Source organism: Heptranchias perlo, chromosome 43 (assembly GCF_035084215.1).
Source record: "Heptranchias perlo isolate sHepPer1 chromosome 43, sHepPer1.hap1, whole genome shotgun sequence".
NCBI classification, from domain to species: domain Eukaryota; kingdom Metazoa; phylum Chordata; class Chondrichthyes; order Hexanchiformes; family Hexanchidae; genus Heptranchias; species Heptranchias perlo.
In genome coordinates this window covers 2840143-2856113 of record NC_090367.1, presented here as the reverse complement: position 1 = coordinate 2856113, position 15971 = coordinate 2840143, and the positions used below count along the sequence as shown (strand labels likewise).

At 42.9% G+C, this 15971-nt stretch overlaps 1 protein-coding gene across 4 annotated transcripts in view; it reads left to right on the top strand.

Moving 5' to 3' along the window:
• Positions 1-15971, top strand: part of LOC137306415 (spectrin beta chain, non-erythrocytic 1-like) — a 235570-nt gene that overhangs the window by 150913 nt on the left and 68686 nt on the right. For all 4 annotated transcript variants that reach the window (XM_067975592.1, XM_067975595.1, XM_067975593.1 and 1 more), the window contains one exon: positions 13356-13507. In XM_067975592.1, coding sequence (XP_067831693.1) covers positions 13356-13507 — 152 coding nt within the window. The remainder of the gene's footprint in view (positions 1-13355; positions 13508-15971) is intronic.

The window sequence follows — 15971 nt, the reverse complement described above, 5'->3', positions numbered from 1 at the left end:
TCAAAAGATTGTGCTCTGTTCCCAGTGCAAGAAAACATGGGATTCTTTGCCAGATTATCCTGTTCCTAAACCTGCAGAAGTTACTGCTGTCGGTGCAATTCGCACCTTGCTTTGTGCACTGTGTTCAGAGATGTGTTGACATTAATTCTCCAGTTATTCTTTAGTAACATAACACTTATTATTTTGCTCATTTTCCCCTCTCTTTATTCACTTCCTTCTGCAGTTCTATTTCTGTCTCTCCCCACCTCTTTTTTAAATTCTCTTCCTCTTTATTCTCCCCTTTTGTTTCTACCTCTCTCTTCCACTGTCCATTTCACTTATCTCTCTCTCTCTCTCTCTCTCTCTCTCTATGCTGCAACTCAAAGGTTTTGTCTCTGGAAGATAGTTTGCGGAAGATTTAAAGAAAGTCTTTGATCAAAATAACATTTCTGCATTATAAACTGGTGAAAACCTAATATTCTTGACATTCTAACAACTTGGTATTCTTGACCCAACAGTGGTGCATAAGAAATACATTCATTTGATGTATGACATTAGTTGCAAGAAAAAACAGAGCAATGTAATAGCATGGATAGAAAGTTGTTTGACAGACAAGAAACAAAGGGTGATGATCAATGGATGTTGCTCATATTGGAGGAAGGTTGGAAATGGCCTCTTTATCCCAAGGGTCATTGTGAGGTCCATTTAGATGTTTTTGACTTGGACATAGGGAGCATAATATTGGAACTTGTTCACAGCACAAAAGTAAAGGTTTTGGTCAACATCGTGGAGAAGTGTAAAAGACTTCAGGAGGACAGGAGATGTTGCGAACTCTCCTTCCCTGAAGGCACCTGCTGCTCTGCAGTGCCTTGCCCAAATGATTATTCCTCAGATTTGAGCCAAGGCAGTAAGTGTAAGAAAGCTTTTTGTCCACCCGAGCACGCCCCCAACTGCTGTCCTGTCTGAGATTGTACTAACCCGTGACTGGACTCAACATGCTGAAACTATAGTTGTCAATATGATCCTATACGAAACTCAGCAAAGTAGTTCAAAATATATATCTTTTACTGTTGATACTGCATGGAGCTGGTCAGCTTTACAACCCGTTGGAAGCTGAGTTCCAGTTCGCACCCTGATTGTTAAACAGTCTATAAAAACAGTTTGGATCTGTAATATTAAACTCCCTGAGGAAGCCTTTTATTGAGCCAAGCCCTTTGGCAAACAGGTGTGCACTCGTCGCTGTTCCAAATTCCCAAGGATAAATGCACTTGTCACAACTTATCAGGTTTTTGCCCCTGTAAATTACGTCATTGTACACCATAAATAATGAGACACAGTTGACTATTTTTCTGAAAACCTTGCATTGCCTTAGCAGAAATGAGTAGAAATGGGAGGGCAAAGTCTTCTCCATTCCTTTAATGTTTGTTTTGTTAAGGTGTCCTGTGTTTAAGGTTCTTGCGTCATAGACTGGTGTTAATAGCATTTGTCTGTGATACAGTTAGGAGTGTGGTTTATATAGTTTCAGTATTACAGAGTGTGTTAGAGGGTGCAATTCTTTCTCCCCTCTCAAATTTTCTCACTCCCCTTCTTCTGATAGCACGAACTCATTCTGGGGGTGTACTTCCATGGCTACTGCTTGTTCTCTGGTACCTCGACCAAGTGACCTGAATAATATGTGTGTGCTTAGACAGTGACAGCAGGATATTTGACTATGGATGGCATCACAGCTGAGCCCAGTCCTGTCTTCACTTGTCATTCACACATATCCACTGCGTCAGTTTTAATGCCCCAGTTACTGTTGTGCTCGAGATCAGCTAGCTTGGATCAAACCACAAACCTGGTCTGTATAGCTTAGTGCTTTTCTGAGTGGTGGCTTTACCTAGTTGGGCATCAGGGGAGCTCATAACTTGATTTATGAACTGAGCTATTGGGGTGGCCTAGTGAGGGTATTTTCACGTGGGTTCTTCCATAACTGAGGGAACCAAAATTAATGTGTGTTGGGTCACTAGGTTGTAGTCCATCACGGAAACAATGTGCTACTTGATCACGACCATGTTTTACATTGAAAGGGTGAATACAGATATTGAGCATGGGTTCATGAACAAGAAGTAATGTTCCACCTGTACATCTTGGAAAACAAAGAGCAGCACTGTTCTGCCATTGTCATATTATTTACAGAACATTACATCCTATTACAGGATTATTGAACAGGAGGATAGAATCATAGAAATTTACGGCACAGAAGGAGGCCAATCGGCCCATCTTGTCTGTGCCGGCTGAAAAAGAGCTATCCAGCCTAATCCCACTTTCCAGCTCTTGGTCCGTAGCCTTGTAGGTTACGGCACTTCAAGTGCATATCCAAGGAGTTAAGCTGTGAGTCATAGCTCAGGATAGATGCTCACGACCAGTTTGGGATGAGAGATTAAACCCCAGGGTCTGTTTGCCTGCTCACTACTTGGGGTTTCACATGCAGCTATGGATTGGTGCATTTTCAGAATCTGCAGCCCAAGCTTTACTTTGGCTAAAATACAATTGTGAAGTGTTATGTAAAACTTTTAGCATTAATTGGGAAGTCTCAAGCAGAACAACAGGACAGTACTTACCACTGTATCAAATCATTTTCATCTACCAGCACTCCGAAACATGCGGATTAAAGCAGATCAAGAAATTTAAAACTAGAGTGCACTGATGGTTCAATTGGTAAAGGCAGTGTGTAACTGCAGTCATATAGACCAGAATATGTTATGATCTGGATTGCACTGCCTGAAAGGGTGATGGAAGCAGATTCAATAGTAACTTTCAAAAGGGAATTAGATAAATACTTGAAAGGGAAAAATTTGCAGGGCTGTAAGGTAAGGCATGGGGAATGGGATTGATTGGATATCTCTTTCAAAGAGCCGGCACAGGAACGATGGGCCGAATGGCCTTCCTCTGTGCTGTAACATTTTATGATTCTAGGTCCTGGGTTTGATATCTGATCTGTGCTGCTAGCTGAGCTCAGTTGGGGTGTTACGATTTACCTCAGACGTAAGTTAATTCACTGCTTTGTGCACGTATTTTTGTTTTATTGATATTACTCCATATATGACAGCCCTTTCATTAAGATCGGCTGATTTGTGAGCTGGAAGTTCATTCATTTGAATGTGTGCAACGTCAGTGGAAGTTCGTTTGGATTGGGTTGAGCTGCCCATGAGAGATGGTTTGTGTCGTGTCAACAATGGGAGTCGTGTTGGGTCAGAGCTGCCAACAAGAAATGGGTTGTGCTCAGGTTGCCACCCAAAGTTGGATCAGATTGAGGCTTGTGAGCTTGAATCGAGGGAGGACACCACACATTTCAGTCAAGCTATCTGACAGGACCTTTTATGTTCTGGTTTATAAAACTGGCGTTGGAAAATCTTTAAGCCTTTTTGACTCAGCCCTGCACACCCCAGCTGGATGATGTATTCATCATTTATGCCAGTTACGTGACAATTTAGCTGCAACAAAAGTGTGAATTGGGCATTATTACAGGTGCTTCAGTTTTCTATCATTCCCATTTTCAAATTCGTTTTGGATAAAACAAGCCTAAATAAAACCGGGTTCTGATAATTTTCCTTGTTACCATTTTAAGAAAAAGCAATTAGGAAATCTGATTACGGCAGTACACTTTAAAAAACCTCTTGAGGGTGGGAGACATCAAGAGGCACGAGGAGACTAAGAGACAGGCTGATAGCAATATTTTTATGAGGCAAAATGTTCCAGAAAGAGTGTTAACGAGGAGGCTCACTGATGAACGGGTTTGGCCAGAAGGAATGTCACTCAGGAGACTCTGTGATGAACTGGCTTGGCCAGAAAGCATATTCAGGAGGCTCATTGATAGGCTGCCTCGGCCAGAGTGAGTGTCATTGAGGAGGCTTGTTGTTTAATTGGTTTGCCCAGGGGATTTATCACTCAGTAGCCTCATTGATAGACTAATTTAACCAGATCGTGTGTCCTTCAGGAGCCTTGCCAACGAACTGGCTTTTGATTCAGTTCTTGTATCCTTATTTCCCCTTTCATTCTTGTTTTCTTTTAAATCCTCAACTAAAAGAAACAAAAGGTCCGGTATGGGCCCAGTCACTTAGTACGGCTCATTAATGTGAGTACAAAAACAATAAACATTTAAAAATCTGAAACTGTTACCGTCCGATGTTTGTAAGAATGTTGGAATCCAGAAGAAGGAAATAGAAATACCTGTTACAAAGATTTAGTGCTAAATGACTAAAAAACAACAACTTGCATTTATACAGCGCCTTTAATGTAGTAAAATGTCCCAAGGAGCTTCACAGGAGCGTTATCAAACAAAATTTGGCACCAACCTGCATAAGGAGACAGTAGGACAGGTGACCTAAAGCTTGGTCAAAGATGTAGGTTTTAAGGAGCGTCTTAAAGGAGGAGAGAGAAGCGGTGAGGTTTAGGGAGGGAAGTCCAGAGCTTAGGGCCTGGGCAGCTGAAGGCACGGCTTCCAGTGGCGGAGTGATTAAAATCGGGGATGTGCAAGAGGCCAGAATTGGAGGAGCGCAGAGATCTCGGAGGGTTGTAGGGCTGGAGGAGGTTACAGAGATAGGGAGGGGTGAGGCCATGGAGGGATTTGAAAACAAGGATAAGAATTTTAAAATCCAGGCGTTCTCAGACCGGTAATGTAGGTCAGCAAGCACAGGGGTGATGGGAGAATAGGACTTGGTGAGAGTTGGAATACGGGCAGCACAGTTTTGAAAGAGCTCAAGTTTATGGAGGGTGGAAGATGGGAGGCCAGTCAGGAGGCATTGGAACAGTTGAGTCTAGAGGTAACAAAGGCATGGATGAGGGTTTCAGCAGCAGATGAGCTGAGGCAGGGGCGGAGACGGGGCGATGTTACGGAGATGGAAGTAAGCGGTCTTGGTGATGGGGCGGATATTTGGTCGGGACATATAGGACGCCAAGATTGTGAATGGTCTAGTTCAGCCTCAGACAGTGGCCAGGGAGAGGGATGGAGTCGGTGGCCAGGGAATGGAGTTTGCGGCGGGGACCAAAGACAATGGCTTCGGTCTTCCCGTTATTTAGTTGGAGGAAATTTTTGCTCACGGACAAACGTGTGATAAATGAGAGACAGCGGAAGGGTCGAGAGAGGTGACTTGGAGTGTAGTGAGTTAGGCTCTGACCCCTCATGTCTGGGACCCGGGTTAAAATCGAGCCCAGACTGAAAGTATCATCTGTTTGCTGGCTGTAAAGGTCCTATATGAAGTGGCAGTCTTAATCCAGTTCCTAGTCCCATAGCACAAAACTGCCCTTTATTTAGTAATCTCACTCCGAGAGGCAATGGGGTAGCTGCCGTGGCAAATGGAAAAATGTCACAATAGTGCAGTAGGGGACTAGAGATTTGGACTGAGGCACGTTGTTAGGACAGTGTAGAGGGAGCTTTACTCTGTATCTAACCTGTGCTGTACCTGTCCTGGGAGTGTTTGATGAGACAGTGTAGAGGGAGCTTTACTCTGTATCTAACCCGTGCTGTACCTGCCCTGGGAGTGTTTGATGGGACAGTGTGGAGGGAGCTTTACTCTGTATCTAACCCTGTACCTGCCCTGGGAGTGTTTGATGAGACAGTGTAGAGGGAGCTTTACTCTATCTAACCCGTGCTGTACCTGTCTTGGGAGTGTTTGATGAGACAGTGTAGAGGGAGCTTTACTCTGTATTTAACCCATTGATGGGGTTACCACCGACTGCTGAGGATTATGGGTCAGGATTATATTATCTGAGTCCAAATGGTAGAGCTTGTTACCCAAAGAATTGGAGAAATAAAAGTAGAAAATGCTGGAAATGCACAGCAGGCCTGTTAGCAGCAGAAAAAAAACACAATTTGATGTAATGAGTGAATTCCCTTAATTAGTCACATTCTGATGTGGGGTATCCACTTGAAATGTTACCCATTGCTTTCTCCTTTTTTATTTCAGATTTCCAGCGCAGTTTTTAAAAAAATCTCCACTAAGAATCCAAGAATGGAAAGTGGGAATATATTTATTTTGCTTGAATTAAATAACCACATGGGACTGTGTCACCAGCTGTGAAGGTGATCTTGACCTTGATGGACGTTGATAGTTTTCCATCTGCACCAGTGATTTTCAAGTCAGGGATAGTGAAGCATAAATTCGGACATAAGCCAAGAATCTGTGGAGGAATGAGGGGATGCCATTAAAGATACCACCGCTTAATCCAGCTAAGGCCAACAGTTCTTAGTGTATTAAATGTAGCAGAGCTTGCACTTAGATCCCACAGGAGCACTCAGCAGACGAGCCCTGCAGACATGTACTGTAGAAGACAGTCTATAGGAGTTGTATCCATAGGCAAAAAAAAATGGGAGGACCATCTTTCAAGTAGGTTGTGTGCATGATCTGTGCGAGAGGTATTGTAGCTTTCAGGGAAATCTCTCAGAATCGTCCACTACGTCCTTCTGTCCTCCTCCCCCTTTTCCTTTATTTTCATCTTTTTTTCCTCCTCGCAAACACTGAGATCTAGACTCCGCCATAAGATTGCTAATCAAATGGAATTCTGAAGCAGAACCGGTCCTTCAGGCTCCCGGGTATCTGCCTGGAGCCACGAGGTGATCTATTGCATGACTGCCTGGTGCCACTCACATTTTAAAAAAACATTAAGGTATGGTTCATTTAACCCTCTATCGCTCAGGAGAAACTTACTCCACATAAGGACATCAGTACATTTTACATCCTGTAATGTTTCACAGACTTACCGATGACGCCTGCACTTAACATGCCATACCACTATGTGGTTAGGCTTGCCACATATAGTTTTGAACTGGGCTTGTCTGCGTTAATGTTGATTTGTCATTGCTCTGCCCACGTATATATTTTATCCAACTGATTTTGATTCGTGGGCTGCCTCCTTTTGATTTCACTGCTCTTAGTTTGGTATCCTCTGCAAATTTGTATTGACTTTCTGAATCCAAGTCATTGATGTAAATTGGAAACAGTAGTGGTCCCAACACTGAGCCCTGGGGCAGCCCACTCAGTACATCCCGCTCACTCTGACTTAACTCCTGTAACAAATACCCATTAGAGGAATTTTGGAATGGATTGTCAGGTTTTGAATGGGTTGCACAAAAGTTTCTAAAATATAAACTTTATACCAAAGGTCTGCATTAGTTTCTCCTGCTTACCCACATGACAACCAGTAACATTCCACATCCTAATAACCCTTTGTGTGAAAGTAATTTATGGAATCGCTTTGACCCGTTTCTCAAAGATGTGATAAGGTGCTGTATAAATACAAGTTTTCCTTTCTAAATGTTGAGGTGTTCCGTGGTTATGCTTGTACTCTGCTGAATAACATATTTACCGAAAGTTTTGAAAGGAATGGAAGTTCTGGGCTGACATTAAGTAAATGGCAACCCCTCCTGGTGGTTACCACAAAGGGCTAATAAGGGGAAAAAAAATAGGGACCTGCATGACTGTCTGTTATCCTTTATTGAAGCAGAGCTTTTGTTAGCAGCAGGTAATAGAAGAGTTTTGTTGCCTCTTAACAGGAAATGGCCAGAAAGAAAACTCTTGCTGTGATGGCCACCCTGTTATGTTTGGAACTCTGCATTGTGCAGACCCTTTGCATAAATCAAGTGTCCATTTTCATATTACGCAAACTCCTGAGGCCTCAGGTACGGAGTACATAATGGACATGCAGTTTACAAATGCTTCATCTGACATATATGGGTCAAACATATGTACTAATGCACAGGCCATGTTTGATTTACATGGTAAAGCATTCCACATCCTAATAACCCTTTGTGTGAAAGTGTTCCTTCTAACCTCCCTTTTATTCATGCCCCCTTGTTACCAATAATCTTTCACTTTTTAACCCTCTCAAGCTCTTTCACTTCTATTATCTCCCCTTCACCTTCCCTCTTGTGAATACAGCTGTAGATTTTCAAGGTTTCCATCATAAGTATATCCTCTCATCCCTGGTATCATTGTAGTGAATCTACGTTGTACCGTTTCCTTGGCTCCGATGTGTTTTCTGTAACGAGGTGCTGACATCTGCGCACAGTGCTGCAACTATGGCCTAACTTATGTCTTGTACTGATTCATCAGCACGTCCTTTAGTTGCAAGTCTACTGATAATTCAGTCATTTTCAGTGCTAATTCCATTAATTTAAATTAAATGATTTTAAATTACCAGGAGTAGGCTGTATAATTTGGGAAATGGACACATTCAAAGGCCTGAAGTTCACTTATTAAAATCTGTTTGAGAATTCTGATTCATTATTATAATATATTCAGTTTATAATCTTTGAAAATGTAATTTTCCTTGCTCAGTTTTGCTTTCAAAATGTAATAAGTACAGCATGTGCCACATTCCAATTCCAACAGTTTTTCAACAGAATAGGAATATATTACTCCTTTGCCTCTGATATTGCAGCCCCATACTACAAAATTAGCATATTACAGCTTTACCCCTAAACCCTTCAGTATGTCCCGATGCTTTTCCTCCTTACTCTTCCTCTCTGCTGAAAGACTGTAATAGATTCTATAGCCCAATGAGCATCAGCTCCCTAAAACTACGGAGAAAGTTGGCTTTTTACATTGTAGTGGTTTAAAATGACCTCACGGCTACTTTCTATGTCAACCTATAACAACCCGCTTGCTGTATGATGGGTGTGTTGATTGTTAAAATTGTCACAAGGCGCCAATTGAAAAATGCACCACATATATTGGTACTGAGTCATACAGACAACAAGATCCCAAGTTCCATTCCCAGGCTATGCTGAGTTAGATGTTCTCACTTGCGGTACTTCAAATAGCCTTAGTTCCCCTGGACTAGGAGAAAGCAAATCAGCCACAGTTCCTGCTCCTGAGTGCTACCCAGTGATCCCTTTTTAGAAAGTGCATGTTTGTGGATGTTGGGCAGTGAATGGGATTGGGTTCAGCTATGATGACTTCCATGATAAAATAGCCTGCCAACATTCACTGTCTAGGCTCACACATGAAGAATGGTCACCTGGGCGTGGTAGCAGACGGTAGCCCTGCCTGTGAAACCGTATCCCGGCAAGGAGTCAGTGCTGTCGGGAAAGAATTGGAGAAAATTGCAAATTGTGCAGCTGCCAAGAATTAATCCTTCAGTAGCTGTTAATATTTTTTTTCAGCCATGGTTCCCACCTAGATAGACCCCCATGGAAACAGCACTTTGTAATGTTATCGCAATGGCATCAGTGAGGACACTCCCAGGGCCATGCATTACTCAAAGAGTGATGCTATCTACAGTACCCATGGCCGCAGGCAGCTCTGAATACAGCACTGTAACAGCTATTTGTTTGTGCAGCAGTTTTTAATAAAAACCATAATCTGGTGTTTCAACATCCGACCTTCTCATCAAAGCCATTATAACGCTGAAATAAAGATCAAAGTTAATACTCTGAAAAGATTTTCGTGATTGGTGCAATAAGCATTAGCAACCAATGGCGTTTGCATTTCAATCGGAGGCTTTAGAGAGACCGGCCGCCTTTGTTCAGTCCACCAGCACCTCGTTTGTACTGTGATGACACCCATAATTTGGAATGTGGCATCCAGTTCTGAATTACGCTGACATGGCTATTGTTATCGCTAGCTTCTAGCTCCAGTACTGACTAAACAGTGGAGAGGTTTTTCTGATTCTCAGATGAGGTTATACGTAGAACAGAGGAATGCTCATGACCAGCAAAGGAACAGTGGTCCATCTGGCCAGTCCCTTAAGTTTAAAAAAAATGCTATACACCATTCTATCTCTTATACCCACCACGCATTTCTTTGACCAAAATCTGTCCAGCTCCTTCTTGAATTTGCTGACACTTATCCGCTTCCGCCATCGCTCTGGGTGGTCTGTTCCAGACATTGATCATAGAAACATAGAAAATAGGAGCAAGAGTAGGCCATTCGGCCCTTTGGGCCGGCTCCGCCATTCAAAATGATCATGGCTGATCGTCTAACTCAGTACCCTGTTCCCGCTTTTTCCCCATATCCCTTGATCCCTTCAGCATTAAGAAATATACCTATCTCCTTCTTGAATACATCTAATGACTTGGCCTCCACTGCCTTCTGTGGTAGAGAATTCCACAGGTTTACCACCCTCTGAGTGAAGAAATTTCTCCTCATCTCGGTTCTAAATGGCATACCCCATATCCTGAGACTGTGACCCCTGGTTCTGGACTTCCCAGCCATCGGGAACATCCTCCCTGCATCTAGTCTGTCTAGTCCTGTTAGAATTTTATATGTTTCGATGAGATCACCTCTCATTCTTCTAAACTCTAGTAAATATTGGCCTAGTCGACCCAATCTCTCCTCATACGTCAATCCTGCCATCCCAGGAATCAGTCTGGTAAACCTTTGTTGCACTCCCTCCATGGCAAGGACATCCTTCCTCAGATAAGGAGACCAAAACTGCGCACACTACTCCAGATGTGGTTTCACCAAGGCCCTGTATAACTGCAGTAAGACATCCCTGTTCCTGTACTGAAATCCTCTTGCAATGAACGCCAACATACCATTCGCCTTCCTAACTGCTTGCTGCACCTGAATGCTCGCTTTCAGCGACTGGTGTACAAGGACACCCAGGTCTTGTTGCACCTCCCCTTTTCCCGATCTATCACCATTCAGATAATAATCTGTCTTTCTGTTTTTACAACCAAAGTGGATAACCTCACATTTATCCATGTTATACTGCATCTGCCATGTTCTTGCCCACTCACCCAACTTGATTAAATCACATTGGAGCCTCTTTGCATTCTCTGTGTAAAGCAGTTAAATTTAAACCATCCCTCTTGTGAGCTTGAGTCTGTCTCTCCTGGTTACAGAGTTTGTGGTTATGTCAGTACCTTGTAGTACATCATCTCAATTTTGGGGCTGAGGTTGGTCCATCCTGGAAACTACTTCTCTTGCTGAATGGGGTGATACTGGTTAGAAGTTTTCTGTCCAGGCCATCTTGCCCTCCTGGAAACTCGGGACAGCGCAGAGAAAACATCAGGATAATTGCCTCTCTTCATTCCTCTGAGCTGTCAGCCTTGCCTCAGTGGGTAGCACTTTTGCCTGAGTCAGAAGGTTGTGGGTTCAATCTCCACTCCAGAGATTTGAGCACATAATCCAGGCTGACACTTCAGCGCAGCACTGAGGGAGTGCTGCACTGTCGGAGGTGCCGTCTTTTGGATGAGACGAGGCCCTGAGTATTTCATCGCTATTTGTGGGATCTTGCTGTCTGCAAATTGGCTGCCACGTTTCCTACATTACAACAGTGACTACACTTCAAAAGTAATTCATTGGCTATAAAGTGCGCTGGAACATCCAGAGGTCGTTAAAGGCATTATACAAATTCCTTACCTTTCTGATGGTTCAGACAGTATGTGCATTGTGGGACAAAGGCATACAGAGCTGGAAGGTCTCAGGTTTGATGCACAGTCTGTGCTGAGTTATTTGATCTAAATTGGGACAGCAGTTGAGGTGATTCATTTGGTCTCAATGCCACAGTCAAAATGAGGAAAATCAGCACTAGCCAGTGGTGCCTGCTAAAAAAGTGTTTGGATTTTAGGTGAGGATAGGGTCGGGCTAGGCCATAATATCCCCTCCACAGAGTTAAATAATCTGGACAATCTCTATCTAGATAGTGGACCGCTTGAGCCCAGCACAAATGGAATTGTCCCCTAGTAAAGAAAGAAAAGAAAGAACATACATTTACATCGCGCCTTTCACGACCTCAGGGTGTCCCAACGTGCTTTAAAGCCAATTAAGTACTTTTGAAGTGTAGTCACTGTTGTAATGTAGAAAACACTGCAGCTAATTTGCACACAGCAAGATCCCACAAACTGCAATGTGATAATGACCAGATAATTTGATGTTGGTTAGTACACCAGTGCCTTTAATAAAGGAGAATATTGTGGGGGGAATAAAAAGAATAGTCGCCCTTGGAAGCTAATATTGCACACTGTCTAGCAGCTGGTTACAGAGCAGCAGTGTTTAGAGGCTGGGGAAGTGCTCATGGTGTATATGTTAGCGAGAGGAGGAATTTTCTAAATTTACCAAAGTTTATTTCTCTGGGTTCGAACCAGAGTCTGGTGATGCTGCTTAGAATCAGGCTCGAAGTATTTGCATCAGCAGATGGTATTTTAACTTTTGACACAATTGTATACATAGATAATAAACAGCCGCTCAGATTCAGTAACGTGTTGTCACGTGCTTGAAACATCTCAACAACATCAGAGAAACATTACAAGTTGAAATGTGGAGAGAGCTCTCTGTGTTGAAAAGCAGATGTGCTGAGGTGTTACTTTTGCAATTGTGCAGATGACTGATCGACTCTCTGAAAGCCGTTGATACTCCATTTATATTACAGCCATGACGTTGAAGGCAGCTCTCTAATATAAATGTAGGTATACTTGCCTCCATAGAAAAAGGGCATCACCTACTGAGGTGAATTTGTTTCCCAGTCTGCAGGAGCAAAGCAGTAGAAAAGCAGTCGAGGCTGCAAAGATAAGTGTGTAGAATCCCAATGAATCAACCGTTGCTCATTCACTCCCTATGGACCAAATCCCTTTCCATTCATTCCCATTGTGCAGAGTTCCTATAGACCAACTGCCTTTACTCTAATTGTAAAGAACTCCTGGTCCAAGCATAAAAAGTTCTGCAATTACTCACTTTGCATTTGGAGAAAGCAACACCTCCTAATCTAATCAATGTTTTGTTCATTTGCTTGCTGTTGTTCTTGTTTAGATTACACAGCAGCTAATTTAATCAGTCATTCAGTGGCACAAAAATCTGATTTTGTCTGCATTGTGGAAATTCTCTTCCAGCCATGGTTTCAATTCAAGTAGAGCATTTCCCAGTAATCAACTATCTGGCATACTGCTTAATGGCACTGCCCTGTGTAGCAGCAGGTCAGAAGGCCCTGAGTTTGAGTTCTGGTTCGGGCTTTTGTAATATTTTTCTGTTCTAACACTGACTGACTGCTCATAGATCTTAGACGATTGAGGTCTCTGAGGTTCATCGTGTGTATAACATTATGTTCTGTTAACATCTCTGCTGGCCTTTGTTGCATTTTGCATGCTTCTTTTCCTCTGTTCAGTTTAATACTCTGAGAATAGAGGCAAGAGAAAAAGATAAACTGAGTACCAGAAATCTGGAATAAAAACAGAAAATGCCAGCATTTGCCAGAAAAGATGGGTTAATGTTTCAGATGAGAGCCATCACCAGTCAAGTTTCTCTTTCAGATGCTGATGGACCTGCTGCCCTTTTCCAACATTTTCTCTGTAAATGAGGTGGTTCCTTACATGGGGTTTAATTTCCTTCCCTTTCTTGTCATTCACTGTTCTTTTTCTGTTTAAGAGTTTGACGACATGCTCCTTTTTGTTTCAGATGAGCGTGAAGCAGTGCAGAAGAAAACATTCACAAAATGGGTGAACTCGCACTTAGCGAGAGTGACCTGTCGAATCACAGACCTGTACACGGACCTGAGGGATGGACGGATGCTGATCCGGTTGCTAGAGGTGCTGTCTGGCGAACAGCTGGTCAGTATAAAACTCTTCGCAGCGTTATGACTATCGTTGGAACAATATGACGAGATAGCTTTAGGCCAGTGTTACTCACCAATTTACCGTTAACACAACCCCAAACCCAAACCAATGTCTTGTTTGAGGGGCAGTCAAGAATACTATAACACGTTGCAGCACAGTGAGATGAGATATGGGTCTGCCTGCGATTCTCCCAAGAATGACCTACTAATTTTGATCGTGTTGTGGGCAGCTGGCCAGGCACTTACTTACAGGATGAGTAAAAACTACAAGCTCATTGGTTCTATTGAATAGTTCTCAATTAATAGGGTCCTTTCACTTGCTGTGTAACTTGCTGCCTCTTAATAATATTGCTTTGTTTTTTACTGGAGGGAAAGAAACTTGCATTTATTTATATCCTTAGGCTATCCCAAAGTGCTTTATGACCAATGAATTACTTTTGAAGTGTAGTCGCTGTTGTTATGTAGGCAAACATGGCTGTCCACTTGTGCATTACAAAGTCCCACAAACAGCAGTTAAAATTAATGACTGGTTAATCTGTTTTTTGTGATATAAAAACAGAACATACTGGAGAAGCTCAGCAAGTCAGGCAGCATCTGTGGGGAAAGAAACAGAGTTAACGTTTCAGGTCGAAGACCTTTCGTCCGAACTGGAAGATGTTAAAAGAATTAAAGTTTTTGAGAGGGTACAGAGCCAGGGAAAGGGGGAGGGAAGAAGAAAAGGGAAGATCAGAGGGCACGAGTGATTAAATGACAAAAGGGATGATGGTGCAAGGCAAGGAAGGTGATAATGGGCTAGGTTAAGAAACAAAAAGATTGATCAGGAGTAGCTGTAAATAGCAGCAGCAGAACCATTACCAGCACTTGCTGTCTGAAAAAATGGGAGCAGTGGTTATGATCTGAAATTATTGAATTCAGTGTTGAGTGCGGAAGGTTGTAAAGTGCCTAAATGAAAGATGAGGTGCTTTTCCTCAAGCTTATGTTGAGCTTCATTGGAACAATGTAAGAGGCCGAGGACAGAGAGGTCAGAGTGGGAGTGGGACGGGGAATTAAAGTGGCAAGCGGTTGGCAGGTGATGTTGGTTGATGGATGAGTATTTGCCAGGACACATGGAGAATTCCATGCTTCTCTTTGAATAGTGCCATGGGACCTTTAACATCCATCTTCACATGTCGACAGAGCCTGGGTTTATGGTTTCATCTGAAAGATGGCACCTCTGACAATGCAGTGCTCCCTCAATACGGGCACTGGAGTATCAGCCTAGATTATGCACTCAAGTATAGTCACTAGTGCAGGTTTTGGTTCTCCCTCCTCCCAAAAGAAAATTTAAACAAGAGATATGTGAGACTGCTAAGTTAGTTTAGTATGTTAAGAACTGACATGGCAAACAACAGAGTGATATGTCTGATTCCCCACACACAATATACTCCCGACACCAGTCATACTGTTTGTGGTAGGGGGGTGGATGCAGGAAGGTATATAAGTGTTTCCTCATCAGGTATAAGTGAAAATCAGTGGGTGAGTAACTCCAGGCCGGCCCCCCGCCTCCTCAGAGTCTGGTTCCAGACCAGCATTGGCAGAGCTTATGGATAAAATTGCAAGCTCACCCTCATGGCTGGGGAATGACTAGTACCATGGAGACAGTAAAAGAGCAGCGGGGAGAAAATACCAAATCAGCTGGAAGCTACGGACTGAGTAGAAATCTATATTTCTTCTGTGCTGCTTAACAGCGGGTTATTTTGTTCCTGATATCAGTTTTTATGGATTGTTTATTTCAGAGGTCTGTTAAAAATATCAGATAAAAAGGGGCCTTATTTTCGTAAACATGCTCCTCAGCGGAACTGGACCCCAATCATCTAACCCCTCAATAAAAAGCCTTTTTAAGACCACCCCAAGTGATTCAGAATGTTCGCTCAATTAAGCTGGATTACATTATGCTTTTGCTGGTGTTTTTCTTGGCAGCAGTGCCATGCCACGGGACTGGGGATACGTGGTTCTGGAGATTAAACAGGGTAACTGGTCGTTTTTCATGTAAGCATGCTCAATTGCAATTAAACACAACGATGAGCATTATCGACAGAGGATCAGTAGCACATGCTCTATGCTGCATGCCTAGATTCCAGCAAGTCTCCTCCATCAACAATACAGTAAGACTTGAATTTCCTGGTTACCCCTGGCTCGAACCCCTTCTCCATCCCATCAACACCAACATCAATTTCACCAACCTAAATTGAGAGCTGGGAGAAGTTCATGAACTGATACCCTCCCAAGCTGCAGTTTGATGTGTCAAACCTGCAGCTGCTGCCAAGTTGAATATCTCTTTTTGATCTCTTTACCTAAACCAAGTAAAAAATTTGGCCTAGCCTGCTGCACTATTTGTTCTTCTAGCACCTCTTGCCGTGTAAACCATTGGCAGGGGATCCAAGTTACCGCTGTTATTGTATCAAAGTAACAGACATGCA